General features: G+C 52.7%; 1 protein-coding gene across 3 annotated transcripts in view; it reads left to right on the top strand.

Annotated features, from left to right (window-relative positions):
* Positions 1 to 2,351, top strand: part of SAMD4A (sterile alpha motif domain containing 4A) — a 109,091-nt gene extending 106,740 nt beyond the window's left edge. For 2 of the 3 annotated variants that reach the window (XM_086613405.1, XM_086613404.1), the window contains 2 exons: positions 283 to 366; positions 2,323 to 2,351. In XM_086613405.1, the coding sequence (XP_086469531.1) occupies positions 283 to 366; positions 2,323 to 2,351 (113 nt within the window). Of the gene's footprint in view, positions 1 to 282; positions 477 to 2,322 lie in introns of those variants that run through there. The other variant, XM_086613403.1, reaches the window with a different exon arrangement.
* The last annotated feature ends 16,094 nt before the right edge of the window (positions 2,352 to 18,445 follow it).

The following is an 18,445-nucleotide window of genomic DNA, read 5'->3' as shown; positions in this document are numbered from 1 at the left end:
AACCCCTCCTTTCCAGCCACCTTCTGCCGCAACGTCATCGAGGACTCCCCAGATTTACACCTTTTCGATAAGAATCAGAGGAGCGACACGTTATTTTTGCAGATGTCTCTTGCCAGAGGCGACGGCACCAGGAGGCGAAGCGCTGCCAGGGCCTGGCCGTGCCCATAAACCCTTCCGGAGCACCTTTTGGGTGGTTTCCTACTCCACCTGCACCTACTTTGATGGCAGCGAGGTCCCTGCCAGGTCCCCTGACCGAGGTCTCGTGTCCCTTTCTCTCCGCAGAGTTCCAGGTGCCGGTGACCGAACCTGACATCAACAACAGGCTGGAGTCCCTGTGCCTGAGCATGACGGAGCACGCGCTCAGCGGTGAGCACTCCCTCCTCCTCGGGCTCTTCCAGCACGTCCACGCCGCCTCCGCTGAACCCCCCGGCACCTGCCCCCCACCCCCCAAAACGTGGGACAGGCTGTGGCTGTGAGGGGACGGGACGGCAGCAGGGCTGGATGCGGGGATGCTCCCGGGGATGCTCCCGAGGGCAGTCGGACGGGGCCGTAGAGGGGCAGAGGGGTAAAACCGAATGCAGGGTGTCCCTGCTTATTAGCCACTGTTATTAGCTTGCTAATAATAATTAGTATTAGCTTGCTAGGCTGTTATTAGTTCTCGATAAAGCCCTTGCCACCGGAGTGCTGGAACAGTTCACAGGCTTCGGAGTGTTTTACCCTTCTGCCACCATCGTCCCCCGGTTTGGCCGGGGGATGCGGGAGCTCCGAAGCCCCAGGCTAAAATCCTGCCGGGCGCTGTGCCGGCGGCGCTGGTGGCTCCTCGCCTGCGGGGAGGGAGGAGGACCAGGCGGAAAAACGGGCAGGGAAGGTGGATGAGGCGACGGCGACGTGATGGAGAGGCCAGCACAGCGAGAAGCACTGGCACCAGGAGCACCCGGTGCCCCTCACCGATGCACCGGACCCCCAAACACGAACGATGACCCCCCTTGGCGATGGGATGAGCGCGGCCGCTGGCATCGCCGAGACCTTCCCGAATAAGCGGCTTGGGTCTCACCCCGCCCTGCCAATCCCCGGACGGCGTCCAGCGGTTGAGGATGGGAGCCCTCGGCGAGGACAAATGCCACCGGGCTCCCCGCAGCCACGCAACACCCTGTCCCAGGGAGAGGGATGCGCCAACAAGGACTGTAAGAGGCCACAGGGCCCCAGCAGCACCGCAGCAGCGTTCCCGGCCGGGAAAACAAGGACACTTCTGTCACCCGAAGCGTTTCTCCAGCGTGTGCCCAGGCGAGGCTTAGCTGTCTTGTTCCTCCGCAGGGTACTGTTCCTCCCTCCGAGTTATTTTTTTTTTTCCAGGTCGCATACCCCAAGCCTCTGGAAACCGGTTGTGCTATAAATAGCTCTTAAAAAAATAAAACCTTTGGGGGAGAAAAAAAAAAAAAAAAAAAAAAAAAAAAGGTGTAACAAACCTGTTTTGTTTTTAGTCTTAAGGAGGGAGGCGGCCGTGGTGCCCCGGGTGGTGTAACGGGGGCCAGGAGCTGCTCCCACCCCACTGCTCTCCATCCCGGGGATGGGGGTTTGGGATGGGGGCCAGAGGGTTGGAAATGCTGTTGGGTGTTGATTTCCGGCCCCGTGAGAGCTGCTGGTGCCAGGGGGGTGGAGGAGAGGTGGCTGCTGGCAGCAGGGTCCTTCATGCGCCTTTGGGGTGGGTCGGGGACCCCTTGCTCCTGGGCTTGGGGCTGGGGCTGGATGCGTCCCCACTGCCACAGGGTGCTGGGAACGGGGGCTCTGGGGAGGCACAAACAACCCCTGGGGGGGGTTTCCTGCTGTGGTCCTCAGCTGGAGGAAAATTTCGCATCCTCTGCGGTGTGGGTGTTGCAGGGCTGGGGGAGGCAAGGCAGCCCCCCCAGAACTGGCTCTGTCGTGTCCCCCCGCTCCTGGGCAGTGGATCGTGAACTTGTCCTGCTGTAGGGGGGTCCCGGACTTGCACCCACCTTGCAGCGAGTCCAGGCTGCCCACAAACCCCCTCTGCTCCTGGGAAAGGTGCTCTGGGGACGTGGCAGAAGGCCTGGACCAGTGTCGGGACAGTGATTTGCAGGGGCTGCTGCGGGGCGGGGCGGGGGGACAGACAGCATCCTGGAGGCAGTGACAGTGTGGACACCCCAAAACCCTTCTGCACCCCATGGGGAGGTGGAGGTGGCCCCATGGTACCACCTCGCTGCTCCGGGGGGAGGTCCATCCCCCCAGTCCCAAGCTGGGGGGTACCGGTGCAACGGGAGCGGCTGCTCACCGGGGCTGCTCCTAACTCTCCCTTCCCGCTTGCAGATGGTGTCGACCGAACCTCCACGATCTAGGAAGGCGTCGCGACGGGGACACTGGCTGGGAGAACAACTGCTGCGGGTCCAGCGGCGAGGTCGGGGCTTGCAGGGAGCCTCAGCGATAGCTTGCATCCTTCCTCCTCTCTCTCCTCTCCTCTTCCTCTCTCTCTCTCTCCTGTTTTAATTTTGTGAATGTGTAGATTGTCCTTGTGAACATATCATTAGACTTGGAATTTGTGTTGTCCTTTATTACATCCATGCTAGCGGGGGGGGGCAAAAAAAAAAAAAAAAAAAAAAGCCTGACGATGATGATGATGAAGAAGCGTGGGGTGGAGTGGGGGACATGGCAGGAGAGTGCTGACAACGGAGGGTTCACCGGAGCACTGTGGGCAACTCCTGCTTCTGGATGAGGCTATGAATGAATGTCGGACATCACGCGGGTGTGTACAACCAAAAACCCTTTCGGGGAGGATTTGCCTGTCCTGCCAGCAGCTTTGGGACTGGTGGTCGTGGCCCCTGAGTTTCGGTGTGACCAGGCACAGACTGGCCCGGCGAGCCCAGATATAATTTAAAAAAAAAAATATATATATATATATATAACCCCAGAGTTTCTTTTGGGTTTAGCGAAGAGCATCCACAGTTTGGAGGCAGCGATGTGCACAGGGCAGCGGTGGGTCGGTTGTCCCCGTCCCTGCCATGGGTCAGGGTGGAGGGTCACGGGGTGGGAGGGAGTGGCTTGGCTGGTGGAGGGTCCTGGGGGATGTCAGCGAAGGTGGGGGGACACTGGGTGAGTTTCCGTGTCTCGTGCCTGGCCCGCGCGGGTACCGCCAAGGTGCTGCATCCGTGGCTTTACACATCTGCCTCCCTGCCCCAGCTTGCAGCCAAATTCCAGCCATAAGGGGCTTTTCCAGCCCTGGGGCGGCCGATGAGAGCTGAAGGAGGCTTGGGAGCAAGCGTGCTGTTTTAGTTAACCAAATTAAAAAAAAACAAACACAAGCCCCAAAGGGCACCAAAATGCAGTTCCACAGCCTCGTTTTCTTGGCATTAAATGCGTGGCAGGGAGGAGGCATCCATGGCAGCGTTGCTTTTTATAACGGAGCTAAATTTGGCCCGAGAGCATTAAATAGGTAAATCCGACACGGCGCTGCTCAAGGCGGTGCTCGGAGCGAGGTCGGGGGCAGAAACGCCGCTGGCGCCCGCGGTGATGCTGGGCATCACGCCGGCTTCGCTCCCGCCGGTCATAGGGTCATGGAATGGTTTGGGTTGGAAAGGACCTCAAAGATCATCCAGTTCCAACCCCCCTGCCATGGGCAGGGACACCCTCCACTACACCAGGTTGCTCAAAGCCTCATCCAACCTGGCCTTGAACACTTCTAGGGATGGGGCAGCCACAACTTCTCTGGGCAACCTGTGCCAGTGCCTCACCACCCTCAGAGGGAAGAAGTTCTTCCTTAGATCTAATGGAGATCTACCCTGATGCTGCTCCAAGTCCTCTGATGGAATAATAACAAATTGAAAATTAACGAAGGTGCTGGGTGGGAGTGGCAATTTTTCCGAAACGGGCTTGGCCGGCGAGCAGCAGCGTGTGCCGGGACCAGCCGGAGCATCGGCTGGGGTGGGAGATGTGTGAATCCATTTGCCACGCAGCGTTTTTAAGTCGTCTTTTTTTTTTTCTTCAAAAAACCAAACCGCTCAAGTGCCAAATCCAATGGTTTATGTTTGCTGTTCCTTGGCAGGCATGAGATGGGGGGGGGGATGTCAGGGGCGGCGGGGGGGGGGAGCAGAGAAGGGCAAACCCTAAAGCGAGGGAGGTCGGGAAGAGGCTGGAGGAGGTGACGGCAAAGTGGGGGCCGGGGGGTGCCGAGCCGCAGGCGTCGGCCGGCGCTGGGGACCTGGGTGTCCCCCCACCCTCCCGGAGCACCCCCAGGTTGTAGGAAACCGAGGCGCAAACACAAGCGCCGTAGCAGGAGCCTTCCCCAGGGAAGGCTCCGATGTATTTACGGAGCTGAAATTCTATTTATTCCTTCGCTGACTATAGACACAGAGGTTATCTGATTGTGAAGAGATGTTATTTTGGATATTTTACCTATTAACTTGCTATGGCTGGTACCCATGATAATGTCTGTTATTAACACCCACCAAATAATTCAATTTTTTTTTTTCCTTTTGTTTTAAAAAAAAAAAACGAAAAAAAAAAAGAGCTTATTTTCCATTGACAATGTATAGGTTAATAACGACTTAGTTGTGTTTGCTGTTTCTCGGGTTGGGGTTTTTTTTGGGGGGATTTTGTTTTGTTGTGGTTTTTCTTTAAGTAAAAAAATTCCAAGTGGCTTCGGTTGCGTTCGGGAAGTCCTGCCTGGGTCTGGGGTGCCTGTGCTGAGTGCGGGCAGCAGAGCTCCAGGGAAAGAAGTTGGGGAAAAAAAAAAAAAAAGGAAAAAAAAAAAGCTCAAATACTAAAAGAAAATAAAAATTATTTATAAAAAGAAAAAAAAAACTAAAAAAAACAAACCACCCCAGTTGCATGAGTGAGGCTGTGACGTCAGATCTTTAGTAATAAAGCGGCAGTGCCTTTCTTTTTTGTATTCACCCCTTCACCCCACGTGCAGCTGTTTTGTACCACGTGCGCGCCGTGGCGAGGGCGATGATGTCATCGTGGCAAGGGCAATGTCGTCATGGCGAGGGCAATGTTGTCATCGTGGCAAGGGTGATGATGTCATTGTGGTGAGGGCAATGTTGTCGTCGTGGCGAGGGTGATGATGTTGTCATGGCGAGGGTGATGATGTCATGGCGAGGGCGATGATGTCATGGCGAGGGCGATGTGGCGAGGGCGATGATGTTGTCGTGGCGAGGGCGATGATGTTGTGGTGAGGGTGATGATGTCGTCATGGTGAGGATGATGATGTCATGGCGAGGGTGATGTTGTCATTGTGGCGAGGGCGATGTCATCATGGCGAGGGTGACGATGTCATCATGGTGAGCGTGATGATGTCATTGCCGTGAGCATGATGATGTCATCATGGCGAGGGCAATGCCATTGTCATGGCCATGAGGGCCCTCAGCGCCCGGTGGCTGTGCCCCCCCCCCCCGCCCACACTCCCCTGGACATCAGCACCCGCCGGGGCCCCTCTCCGGAGCCGTTCCGCTGTGCCGTCCCGCGGGCGCCGGCTCAGCACCCACGTGGCCGTGGGACCAGCGGATGCAACACCGGGGGCAAAACCCACCCCACAACCCCCCACCTTTTTCCTGCGAGGTGTCCTTCCCCTCCCCAGGTTCAAGCCCGGAGCCCCACCGGACTCGTGCTGGGCTTCGCCTGCGCTCGCTCAGCTCCTTCAAAAATTACGGCGCGGGGGCCAAGCCCGGCCCAGAATCCAGCAGGAAAATCCAAAACTGTGATTTCCGCTCGCGAGCGGCGCGGGGCGAAGCTGGAGTTCGGTCAGTGCTTAATGGGGGGGTTGGCTGGGGGGGGGGGAACTTCTTTCTGTTGTCACCGTTCTCCGTGTCGGGGTGCGGCCGTGCCCCAGGTTTGGCTTTGGGAATGTGCCTGATGGAAAGTGGGTCCCGCCGCCGGCTAGAATTTGCACACAGCGACGCTAACACGGGAAGTTGCTTTTATACGAGTCATCGGGAGTTTGCAAAGTGAGTTTTATTTTTTGTATTCCTTTATCTTTACTTAAAGGTGAATGTGTATTCCTCTGGGAGGAATAGGAAGAAAACTTAAAAAAAAAAAAAAAAAAAAAGAAAAAAAAAAAAGGAATGTTAATAATGTTAAACAGAATACTTCCTCCCTTATTAATATGTATAACCCTGATGTATTTATGCATATTGTAAGCTTACTTTAAAAAGCTTTGAACTCTCTTCTGTTGCATGCCGTTCCCGGGCAGCCTTTCCTTGTACCTGCATGCCTTTAGTCCTGGATTTTCTGTACAAAATTAGTGCACAAAGAACTATTTTTGCCTAGTTAATGTTGCCGAGCAATGCGTATTTTTTAAAAATTATTTTTTTTCTTTTTTTTTTTTTTTTTTGGGGGGGGGGGGGTCATATATGGAACTGAGCATGTTTGTTACATGTAAAAGCTTCCCGATATAAAGAAATACTCATGTTTGGAGATGCCGGTCTTTGCGAGTGTACAGTTTTCCAATGTCGTTCCCAGTGAAACGCCCTCGTGCTAGCGAACGCGCTCCGATGTATTTATTACTCGTTCCCTCCCGTGTAACCAGGAATCACGGCTCCTTATTTCCTATCGACCCTATAGAGCAAGCCAAGGGAGATGATTAATACAAGGTTTTGTAACACCGGGGTGTGGCGCCTCCTTCTTTAACGCTCTTTTTTTGGCAGATGGCCTCGTGCTCTTCGAGGGAAAAAAAAAAAAGTAGAATGGAACAAAAATAGATAAAAAATAGAATAAGAAATATAGAATTGAAAAAAATAGAATTAAAAAATGGAATTAAAAAAATAGGAAAAATAGGAAAAAATAAAAGAAAAAATAATTTAAAAAAATTAGAATTAAATAAATGGCCAGCCCTGGGGTGGGGGGAAAGAGGGGAGGAAAAGTCACATAGTTCTGCAAGGGGTTTAATTCTCTTTATATAAAGGGCTCACAGATCCTTGGCATTTCCCCCTGCAGCCACTTCTCCAGGGCTTTGGGTTGCTCACGCCCCAGGAACTGTTGAGGTACGGGATTTTTTTTTTTTTTCCTTTGGAAATGAGCAGGGATTGGGGCTGGGGGAGCTCAGAGGCTGCAGAGGCACTGCCGTGGCCCGGAGCATCCGCGCCTGTGTGGAGACCTTTGGGTCGGGTTTGAAGGTTGGGCTGATTCTGGGCTTAAAACCTGGGAATTTCAGCCCTGCTGTGGGCCGGGGCGGGCAGGGAAGGATGCTCTGAGCTGGCACTGCCGCTTGCCGTGGTTCTTGGAAGTGCCCTGACTTTGACTCAGGTTTTTTTTTTCCATATTTTCTCAGCTTTTGGGCTCTTCACAGGCTGGTGGTGGTTGCAGGTCACTGAGGTCTGCAGGGAACCCCCAGGTCACCCCATCGCACCCCCTGCTCAGAGCAGGGGTAGCCAGAGCAGGGTGCTCGGGGAGGGGTTGGTTGTCTCCAGGGGTGGTGGCTTCACAACTCTCCGGGCAGCCTGGTGTGGGGTTAGACCACTCTTATGGTTAAAAAAAGGCTTTTTCTGACATTTAAATGGAATCTCGCGCATTTCAGCTCGTGGCCATTGCCATTTCTCCCCTCCTCTTCCCATCAGACACATCACTAAGATCCCCCTGTTCTTCCACTTCTCCAGGTTGACCAAGCCCAGCTCCTCTAGACTCTTCTCAGCCACTCCAAGCTCTACACCATCAGCTTGGCCATTCACTGCCCTCCACTGTCCCCGTCCCTCCCGTACTGGGGAGCCCCGCACTGGCCCAGCTGTGTCTCATTGGTGCTGAGCAGAGGGGCAGAATCGCCCCCCTGGACCTGCTGGAGATGGTCTTCTTAATGCAGCCCAGGATGCTGGTGGCCACCTTTGCTGTGAGGGTGGATTGCTGGCTCAGGGGTCACCTTGGTGGCCACCAAGATTCCCAGGTTCTTCTCTGCCAAAACTGCTTTCCACCCAGCGTGCACAGCAGAGAGGGGTGTGTGTATGTGTTATCCCTCACCAGGGGCAGGACTTGGCCGCTTGCTGAACTTCTCGAGGTTCTTCTCAGCCCATTGCTCCAGCCTGTCTTGGTCCCTCTGAGCAGCAGCGTGACCCTCTGGTGCATCAGCCACTCCTCCCAGGTTTGTGTTACCTGCAGATGTGCTGAGACCTCACTCTGTCCAGGTCTCCAGGTTGTTAATAATGAGGTTAAAGAGTAGTTGGCCCCGTTACTGACCCCTGGGGTACACCACTGGTGACCAGTCTCTCCAGCTGGACTTTGTGCCAGTGAACCCAGCCCTCTGAGCCCGGCCAGTCAGCCAGTTTTCAACTCACATCAGTGTCAGCTTGTCCAGCCTGTACTTCATCAGCTTGGCCATGAAGCTGTTGTGCGAGACAGTGCCGAAAGCCCCACTGAAGTCAAGATGAAGCACCCACCACTCTGCCCTCGTTCCACACTGCGGAAAGCTGGATGGGCACAGGTTCCCTTTGTGAAGCCACACTGACTGCTCCCCATCGCCTTCTTGTCCTTCAGGTGTCTGGAGATGGCATCCGGGATTAGTTGCTCCACCACCTTCATGGGGGTGGAGGTGGAGCAGAATGGCCTGCAGCTTCCTCAAGCCTCCTCCTGGTCCTTGAGGGAAGGAGGGACTTCTGCTCTCCTCCAGTCCTCAGAAACCTGCCCGATCACCATGCCCTTTCCCAGATCACTAATGGTGACCTGGCAGTGGTTCCCGCAGCACCCGTGGGTGCAGCCCATCAGGCCCTATGGACTTGTGCATGTTCACATCCCTCACCAGATCCAATGCCAGGTGAGCTTTGACTTCCCAAACCCCATCCCTGGATGCCCACACAGTGTCCCGGTGTTTCAGCCACGGCCCCTGCTTCTACCCCTCGTACGATTCTTTTCAATGTCTGAGTTGTGTCAGGAGCTCTTTGGGCATCCAGTGTTGCCCCTGACCTTCATGTCCCCACCAGTCCTTACTGGGTTGCAAGCAGCACATGCAGTAGAGCATCTCCCCTCCATTGCCTGTGTCAGGACAACGTCATGGGTGCCCTCCAGAAATGTCCTGGGTGGCCCAGACCCCGCTGCAGTGTCCCTCCAGCAGGCATCAGTGTGGCTAATGTCCCCCACAATGAGAAGAACTTGTGAACATGAGTTATCTTCAGGTTGCTTGAAAGCCTCATCTGCTGCTTCTCCTCGGAAGAGGCTCCTCAGCCAGCTCCCCAAATGCTGGTGAGGCCAAGCACCCCAAAAAAACATCCCCAGGCTCCTGAGCGTCATGGGCAGAGCCACCTCAGGAGGGAAAAGATTCAGCGGAGTGTTTGGTTCTACCTGAATTACTCTGCCCAGGAGAGGACCTGCAGCCACAGCCCCTGGGCTACAGCTCCCTGCACCCGCCGGGCATCGGCCCCATCAGTGCCATAAGGAAAACGATACCTAAACCCCGAGAAACACCACGTTCTTCCACAAAGAGGACATGTCCCTGCCAGAGGGCATCAAAGCACTAATAGAAAATGAGAAGGGAAAGGAAAAAAAAAAGCAGAACCCCTTGGGATCCATCCCTTGGGATGGAAACCCGGAGCTGGAGGGGCTGAAAAGGCTCCATGGAAAGTCCACGGTTAGGGAGGGTCTGCAGGTGCTGCCGACAAGACAGCTGGAAAGAGGCTTAAAAAAGGAAAGGGTAGAGAAAAAAAACACATTTCCATGCTGTCAGGAGCCGTCAGATGAATTGGTACCGGAGAGTAGAAGCTTTACCAACCAGTGCTCCCGGATTGCATCGGGCCTGAGTCCTCCCCAGCCCGGGGCCATCAGGCTCTGGTTCTCCTGCCCTGCAGAAGCTGCAGCCCACGTCCAGCCCAGCTCCTTGGGGCCAAAGACAGGAGCTGGTGGCCTCTGTTTGGGCAGCTGCTGGGCTGGCTTGGGCTCTATGGCATCCCTGGCAGCTGTGGGAGAACCCCGCGTGATCTCGTTAACAGGGTCTGTCCTACACCGACCCGAAGGGAGACGGAGGAGCCCAGCCCCAGGAGCCAGCACAGCCACCCAGGGGCACCCTCCAAGGGGACGTGTCCTGCTTCTGGAGGCTAAACCACGGCGGGATGCTCGTGTCCCTTTGGCTCCCCGTGCGGGTACAAATGCCTCGTATTTAACAGCGAGGGGAATAGCCAGGGGAACGGTTCCTCAGCGGCAGGGATTTCCCATTAACAGGGAAGTTTTTTAATCAAGACGGAGAGGGCTTTGCCAGAAACGCTCCTGGACTTCAAGGAATAATTAATTCCCCGAGTCTGTCGGCTGAGGCCAGGCGGGAGAGGATGGACGGTGAAGGTGGGCCACCGGCCAGCTAGGGACCTGCTCCCGGAGTATCCCAAATTCCCGAAGCCATGCCACTCCTCGGAGCCCTGGCCCGGCAGCCCATGCTGGCAGTGCGGGGCTCGTCACCAGCAATGTGATAATTCTGCTCGGCGTGGCGTCTGGCAAGCGATGCCACGTAACACCCTCGGTGAGGAAAACATTCCCTAGAGCTGGTATATCCGAAGCCGTGGCTGTGAGGGGACAGTGGTTCCTGGAAGCGGCCGGATCCTGCTGAGCAGCGGCAGATGCTCGACAGCGCTTTCAGCGAGCGAATTCATGGATATTTTTAATTAGGGTCTGTGAATAGCTCAGCAACGTGCCCCCACCACGGGCTTGGCATCGCTCACATGGGGCAATGCGGTCCCCGTAGCCGCTCCATGGGCCACGGATCCTGGCACAGGATCGGAAACCTTATACCTACATACAGCTTATATCCGTGATGGATGCTGAAATTGGTGGAGTAACAGCACCTGCCCCTGTGAAATTTTGGGGGAGAGGGTCCTAGAGCTGCGCTGGCCGCCGCGGAGCCGGCGGCACCACCGAAGGGAGCAGTTGGCAATGGAGGGACCACGGCTTTGCCCCTGCTGAGGAAGGAGCCCAAAGCCCAGCGCGGGCAGAGCCGGCAGCGGAGCGGTGCTTACAGCTGGCGAGTGCCTGCAAGAGCAAAACAGTGGGATTTTTATTTTTTTTTTCTCACTTTTCTCTAAGGAAACACCGCCCTGACCAAGCGTGGTCAGAGGAGAAATTGCCCAGCTCAGCCAGAATTCCCACTTTTTTACAGAAAATAGATTTTTGGCCAATTTTAAGTAATAATAAAATATAATCATCCAGGCAGGACAGCCCCTGCTTTTCGACAAACCGGCTCCGTGTCCATCCGTGTGGAGAGGCAATGCAGACGGGCATTCACTCTCCAGGGCAGCATCACCTGGAAGCAGGTGCAGGGGAGGGGCTGGGTGCCCCTCTCCCACCCACCCCACAATGCCCCCAGCCTGGTGTCATGGGTGACCACCAGACCTCCCTCCAAAAAAGCATTCCCAGTCCCCAGGAAAGCTCTGGCTTCTCTCCCGTGGCACGCAGAGCTCGGGGCCAGGCTCAGCAGAGGGAGCCACAGACTGTGCGTCCCCGGGCACCGCCAGGCTGGACCCAGCCCGCTCCCCTCTTCCTTCTCTCCCCATAGCTGACCTTGAGCATCACCCAGTCGAGCCAGGACCTTTGCAACCCACCCCCTGTCAGTTATCCCTCCCACTGCTGCTTCCCTACAAAATCCTTTCCTGTCCTTCTCTTTCTCTTCTCCAGCTGCATTGGCTCCTTCTGATAACAGCATTTTTCCTCCCAGTTTACCTCCCCAGGTGATGAGCAATGGAGAAGACATTGGAGAAGGATTTCTGCCCTTGGAGAAGGGCAAATCCATTGGAGAAAGATTTCATCTTCTGCCCCTCTACTCTGCTCTCGTGAGACCCCCCCTGCAGTGCTGCGGTCAGCTCTGGGGTCCCCAACACAAGAAGGACATGGAGCTGCTGGAGTGGGGCCAGAGGAGGCCACAAAGATGATCCGAGGGCTGGAGCACCTCTGCTATGGAGACAGGCTGAGAGAGTTGGGGTGTTCAGCCTGGAGAAGAGAAGGCTCTGGGGAGACCTTCCAGCTGCCTTCCAGTACATAAAGGGGCTACAAGAAAGCTGGAGAGGTATTTTGGACAAGGGCATGTAGTGATAGGACAAGGGGTGATGGCTTTAAACTGAAAGAGGGCAGAGTTAGATGACATCTAAGGAAGAAATTCTTCACTGTGAGTGTGGTGAGGCACTGGAACAGGTTGCCCAGAGAAGCTGTGGATGCCCCATCCCTGGAGATGTTCAAAGCCAGGTTGGATGAGGCTTTGAGCAACCTGGTGTAGTGGAAGGTGTCCCTGCCCATGGCAGGGGGGTTGGAACTAGATGATCTCTAAGGTCCCTTCTAACCCAAAACATTTTCTGATTCTATAAGGAGGGTCCAGGCCAGAAGAGCAGGGATCTCAGGTCACCCTGCCCACAGCCCTGGCCTGGCACCTCTGTGGCTGCATGGATTCAGGTCCCCATAGGAAGCGTTTACACAGTGCTAAGGGCTATCACCCTATACGGCCTTAAAACCAAATGGAGATCCTCAGTGTATCCCACAGGTACGTTATGAAGGTGACACCAACAGGGCAGTTGTTCAAGGCAAAGTTTTTGTTTTCCAATAATTAATGTTTTCTAATAATTAAAAAAAATTACCATTTGTTTTACCATAAAGATCCCCCTCATCAGTCATTTGTTGATTAATCCACTTCTGGTAACGCTGCTAATGCTGGATGCTGATAACGTCATCCTTTGAGGTCCCTTCCAATCCCTAACATTCTGTGATTCTGTGAACGTCACTTACACAGGAAAGAGAAATTTTGCCTTTTTCCTACACACCGATGTGCTGCAGCACACCCCGGCCGGAGCGGCGGTGGTCACCTCGTGCACCCGCTGCCGCAGGTCTCCAGCAGGTTGGTGTGTGGCTGCTGCGGGTGTTGCAGGACATGGGAGCCAAAGGAATATCAGCTGTACGGTGAGATCCGGCTTCTCTAGGGGAACAGCAGGATGCTGGGAGGGTGTACGGGCACTCATGGCCAGGGCAGGACGGAGATGAGGCATGAAGTCCCTCCTGGAGCACCCAGTAAAGGGTTCCCCAGGTCGCACGTGAAGTTTGGGTGGTGGGAACCCACCCAAGAGTTGCTCCCTTGGTGGCACTCATACAGCCCAGGCAAAAGAAGCACGGCTGAGGTTTGCCTTAGCGCTTTTCGGATGGTTTACAGGCCTGTGGAGCTCCGTCAGCCACTCGTAGGGTGGATTTTTAACCTTTGCTTTGCTGTTGCAATCTCAGGACGGAGCAGCAGAGCAAACAGAGAGGGAACGTGGCACGGTTTGCTCTGCCAGAACCGCCCCCGCAAAGCCCCGACACCAAAAACACAACACAAAGTTGTTAAAAAAAATATAAATCAATTCCTCAGGATTATATTCTTTGGATATTTTAGCAAAATATCTTTGAATATTGTGATTTATTTGCTGTCCCTGTTAACACAGCCCAGCCCAAGACTTAACCAAAAAGAGCTTTAATGTTTTCTGTCCTCTCCACTACTAAATTGTGATGGCAACTCTGGAGACAGCTGGAAGGCAAAGCTTTTCGGAAAGGTCGTTTCCAGGAGCTCGGCAGAAGGGCTCAGCCGAAGCTCAAAGGGCACGGCTGGCTGCTGGCTCTTTCCCAACGCCAACGGCTCATTCGAGAGGGCAGGGATGGAAACCAGAGGCCAGGTAATGAGCAACTGGAGCTCATTAAGCAACGATCGGCCGCTGGAAGGTTGCGATGGCTGCATGAAGCCTCCAGATGATCAGAGCCCTTGACTGCAGCTGCCCAGTCACTCAGAAGGCAGATTTTTGGCTAGAAAGAGCCTATTTTGGGATCCCTTGGGTAAAACTCCCAAGCAAAGGCAGACCTCCTGTGATGCTCCCTCCTCAAGCACTGACGAGTGCTCAGCCTGAGTGAGATGTGGACAACAGCCACCTACTCAGGAAGCCATCCTGCACTGACGGACACACCAGTCCTACTCTAGCCTGGAGCTCCCCTCTTCTGCTGAACACTCAGTGCTGCAGGTCAGCCATCTCTCCGGGGTTTCCCAGTTAGCTGGTACGGCCCAGATTCCTCAAACCTCCCTCTCAAAGATCTGACCACAAGGCTGGCCATGTTTCCAGGATCTCCCTTGGGGACAGGTTGGGTTGGGCTGGCAGCTCTCACGTTTAAGGGCAGCATCACCCATTATCTACCACCTACCTGACCAATCTTGATGATCAGCAGCAGAATCTTGTACACAAGCGGGTGCTTCAAGGAAGAAGTTTTGAGACTTGTACTTTTTAGTGGAGAACAAAAATCTACCTCGGCAAGACGGCACAAGGTCCAGTCACAAGCAATGCAGCTGGGCAGGAGATGCTTGCCCAGGGTTACCAGGAGAGGCATCTCCAGCAAGGTCCCACATCAGGGACAGCTGGGACATGCTGGCAGACCAAGTGACCCACCAGCCAGGGCTCTGTAGGGAATTCACACCGCAGTGCAAGGGAACCAAGACCACTTCTTCAACAACATGAGATAATAATTAGCAGGACTAATTGTCTCCCAGGGCTCCTCTAGCTGTGAAAAGTTGCCTGAACCAAAGCATAAACCTGTACCTAGAGGTGGAACATAAGAGGAGAGGACCAAGAGCCTGTGACAAGGACCTGGCTGGGCATGGCCAGGGACTCGCTGACCGGTCACTCTGCAGCAAGAGTTGATGGAAGCCACCCAAAAGTAAACGACAGTGACAGAAAAAATGCAAAGAAGCTGCTTATATGGGGGACTCTTGAGAAAAAAAACACTGAGAAGTAGCATGGACAACTGGAGGGTATCAGGAAATGAATAGAGCACGTGGCAAAGCAGGTGGGGTCTTGGGAGATGTGATAGGTGAGGGGTGGGAAGATGTCACCTTAACAGATTTTGGTGTTTTTACAGATTTGGTTATTGCTCTCCTGGGTTTTTTTGAGCTGTATAGAATCATAGAATGATTTGGGTTGGAAGGAATCATAGAGATCATCCAGTTCCAACCCCCTGCCACAGGCAGGGACACCTTCCACTAGACCACATTGCTCAAAGCCTCATCCAACCTGGCCTTGAACACCTCCAGGGATGGGGCATCCACAACTTCTCTGGGCAACCTGTGCCAGTGCCTCACCACCCTCATTGTATAAAATTTCTTCCTGTAAACACTTTCAAGTCAAGTATTTTTTCACCCCAATGAAAACCAATTTTCCCATGATCACAAAACCATGGAGGCTCCTTCCCAATCCCACACCTAAAAAAAGAAAAACAAAGAGGCAGAGAATAGAAAATTTCTTGCAGAAGTGCCCGTTCAGACGAACGGGCTGTTTCCCACCACAGTCACCAGCTTTAATATACAACCGTGGGAAACACAGAAGTAACTCAGCTTCACGACAAAGGCAATTCCTGACAATGCTCCTGGGGCTTCCCAGGAGAGTTATTTTCAAACAGGACAGACTGTTTGGAAAAAAAAACCACGAAGGGCTGGAGGGGGATTTAATTCATTACTCCTCGTCCATTTCTGACTGCCACACCATTCACCCGCAAAGTCAGCAGATTCCCCATCCCTACCAGCATCCCAAAATCCTCTCTGGCTGCCTTTTCCCCAACCCTCACCTGGTTTATGCATCGGCACAGAGAAGTAGGTAGGAGATTAAAGAAGCGATTGCTAATTTTCATATAGGCGTTTAACTTCAGCTTTTCCCTCTTCTTTTCTCATCCAGGCTGTAGAAAAGCCTGGGTCAACGCACTCTGATGAGGACTCCTGCCAGAGTTCAGCAGCTCGCAGAAGGACACGCTCATAACCGAAAGCCAACTGTGTCCTGGGCTGCATCCAAGGCAGCATGAGCAGCAGATCAAGGGAGAGAATTCTGCCCCTCTGCTCTGCTCTCATGAGACCCCCCTGCAGTGCTGCAGTCAGCTCTGGGGTCCCCAAATTAAGAAGGACATGGAGCTGTTGGAGCAGGTCCAGAGGAGGCCACAAAGATGATCAGAGGGCTGGAGCACCTCTGCTATGGAGACAGGCTGAGAGAGTTGGGGCTGTTCAGCCTGGAGAAGAGAAGGCTCTGGGGAGACCTTCCAGCAGCCTTCCAGCGTCTAAAGGGGCTACAGGAAAGCTGGAGAGGGGCTTTGGACAAGGGCATGTAGTGACAGGACAAGGGGTGATGGCTTTAAACTGAAAGAGGGCAGAGTTAGATGGGATCTAAGGAAGAAACTCTTCCCTCTGAGGGTGGTGAGGCACTGGAACAGGTTGCCCAGAGAAGTTGTGGATGCCCCATCCCTGGAAGTGTTCAAGGCCAGGTTGGGTGAGGCTTTGAGCAACCTGAATCTTAGCAGTATCTGCATCCTGGGAGGACAGCAGGGAGGCAGCACCTGTAAGATGTGGCTTCGCCCCTTCTCTGCCCCAGTGCTAATTCCCCTGGCACCAAGGTCCAGTATGAAGAAGATAACACCAAATCTTGTGGGTTGTTTTTTTTTTTTTTTGCTGCCCAGTCAATAAATGGAGACTCATCTGATGACAACAGCAACTACTGTCCCTAGAAGAGCAACCCAACATCTCACCCCACTCTTGGAGTTCCTGCTAGTGCAAAAACAATCCCCACCCAAGGAGACGGAGCTTGGGCCACCTCTTTGTGCAACGCCATCGCCTCCAAGTCACCAAGGATGCTACCACTGCAAAGGATAATACTGTGCTTTAATGCTTTAGAGACAACGGATTTTTACGCGGTACAACAGCGGGCTGTACGTACTATACATATATACACACTGGTTGTAGTTAAAGCTTGTGTATTTGAACAACACTAATGTTCAAAAACCAAAATGCACCAAGTCTTACAACAACAAAAACGTGAACAAAATCCAAGGCCACATGTAGAGAGAGGTATGTTTTAGGGACTACAGGTCACACGGAAATAAAAAACCAGAGGTGGTGCAATGCGAACTTTATCCTGAACGGAGATAAGTGGTTAAAACGCAACTTCTCCTCGCCGCAGGAGCAGGACAGTGTTTCACAGAGACTTAAGTTCCAAACTAAAGCAAGCAGAGAGAAACAAACGTACTAGTGTGTGTCCCTTCGGTCCTCAAATTCTCCTTCCAGCTGTTGAGTTAGAGAGACTTTTACTCCGAACTTCAGGCAAGGAAGATTTAAGGCTTTTTTCTGGATACATACGCTGAACTGCAAAGTGGCAGCGTCTGCTCTCAGTCATTTAAGGAAAACAAACACTGCAGAGTCAGGGTATTTTGTAAATGTGCAACACATTCCATATTTACGCTAGCCGACAAACTTTTAGAGCACCTAGCTCTATAGATTCCGGGCCAGAGGACATTATAAAAGGTTTTCCCAATAATGCTGTGAAAGTCATCAAGGTAAAATGAGTGTAATTAAACATATGAGGTTGGTGTTCTTGAAAGTTCTTTAGGCCCAATGGAAATTTCACCAGACATGATTTTCATTTCAATTCCAACACAGGTTGAAGCAAGAAACAGGAATGTTGGTAAAGATCGAGCTTGCCAGAGGAACTACCTTTTAGGTTTGTGTACAGAACATCTTGGATTCATACTCAGCAAAGCACATATGATTATGGGAACCTCCATTGTTGGGCATCTAACACCCTGGTTGGCATTTTATTTTTTAACTTTTGCCTCCTGTGCTTAGTTTGAGAAGGGTGGTTTTCATTTGCGCCTCATGTTTTCCCAATTAAGAGTTACAAAACACTCATTAAAACCGTAACAAAGTAAGAAGCTCAGCCAAGTCCAGCCGACTAAAACTTTTTGTACCAATTCTGCCACATACAGAGATTGCCACATAGACACAAAAATGTGGTTTTGTTCATTTTGATGGCCCTGGAAATGCTTTTCCCAATTGCTCTTACGAAATAAGTTGTTGTCATTCCAGGTTACTTTGTCCTGAAACGACCTGGACCTGCCGTCAGACAGGAGAGGTACAAGTGCTGTGCTCAGGATTTCAGTGCTCACCTTTGCTCCAACATTTCTGAGATGCAAATCGTGAAATACTTGAAGAGGAATCTCCATTTTCAGATCATAGGACTAGATTTAGCTTCTCATTCTAAACCATGGAAATCCAAGAAGGAAAGCTCAAGATATAAATATCATTAAAAACCTCTTTGGATATCTTAGCGCTCTGCAGACAGACTGTTGTTTTTATTTTTCTTCCCCTTGTTAAATTTTGCTTAAAAATAGTAAGAAACTGACAGTTAAAGTGGTCAGACATTCTGAGGCACAGAGGAAAAGGTGCATAAACCCCTTTATATCAAGATAAGACTGTGCCCCAAATAATTTAGAAGTTAATTCCCTGCACGTTAAGAGGCTAGGAAAAAGGTGGTTTAAATTTCCCAAACAAACTAAAGAACTACACACAAAAAAAACGGAGGGTTAATCCTAGGAAGAATATAAAACACCACCAGAGGTAACATCTCGAAGAAGTGTAACACACGTATCCAGACACTGAAACAGCCACTGCAAGAGTTGTAATAAAATAGAGTCAGAGAGAAGTCAGGACCATCCTTTTGAGCAGAGGTAC

The sequence above is a fragment of the Tauraco erythrolophus genome, chromosome 6, assembly GCF_009769465.1.
Source record: "Tauraco erythrolophus isolate bTauEry1 chromosome 6, bTauEry1.pri, whole genome shotgun sequence".
In the NCBI taxonomy this organism is placed as follows: domain Eukaryota; kingdom Metazoa; phylum Chordata; class Aves; order Musophagiformes; family Musophagidae; genus Tauraco; species Tauraco erythrolophus.
The sequence above is the reverse complement of the archived record's forward strand: the minus strand, read 5'-3'. Positions and strand labels throughout refer to the sequence as shown.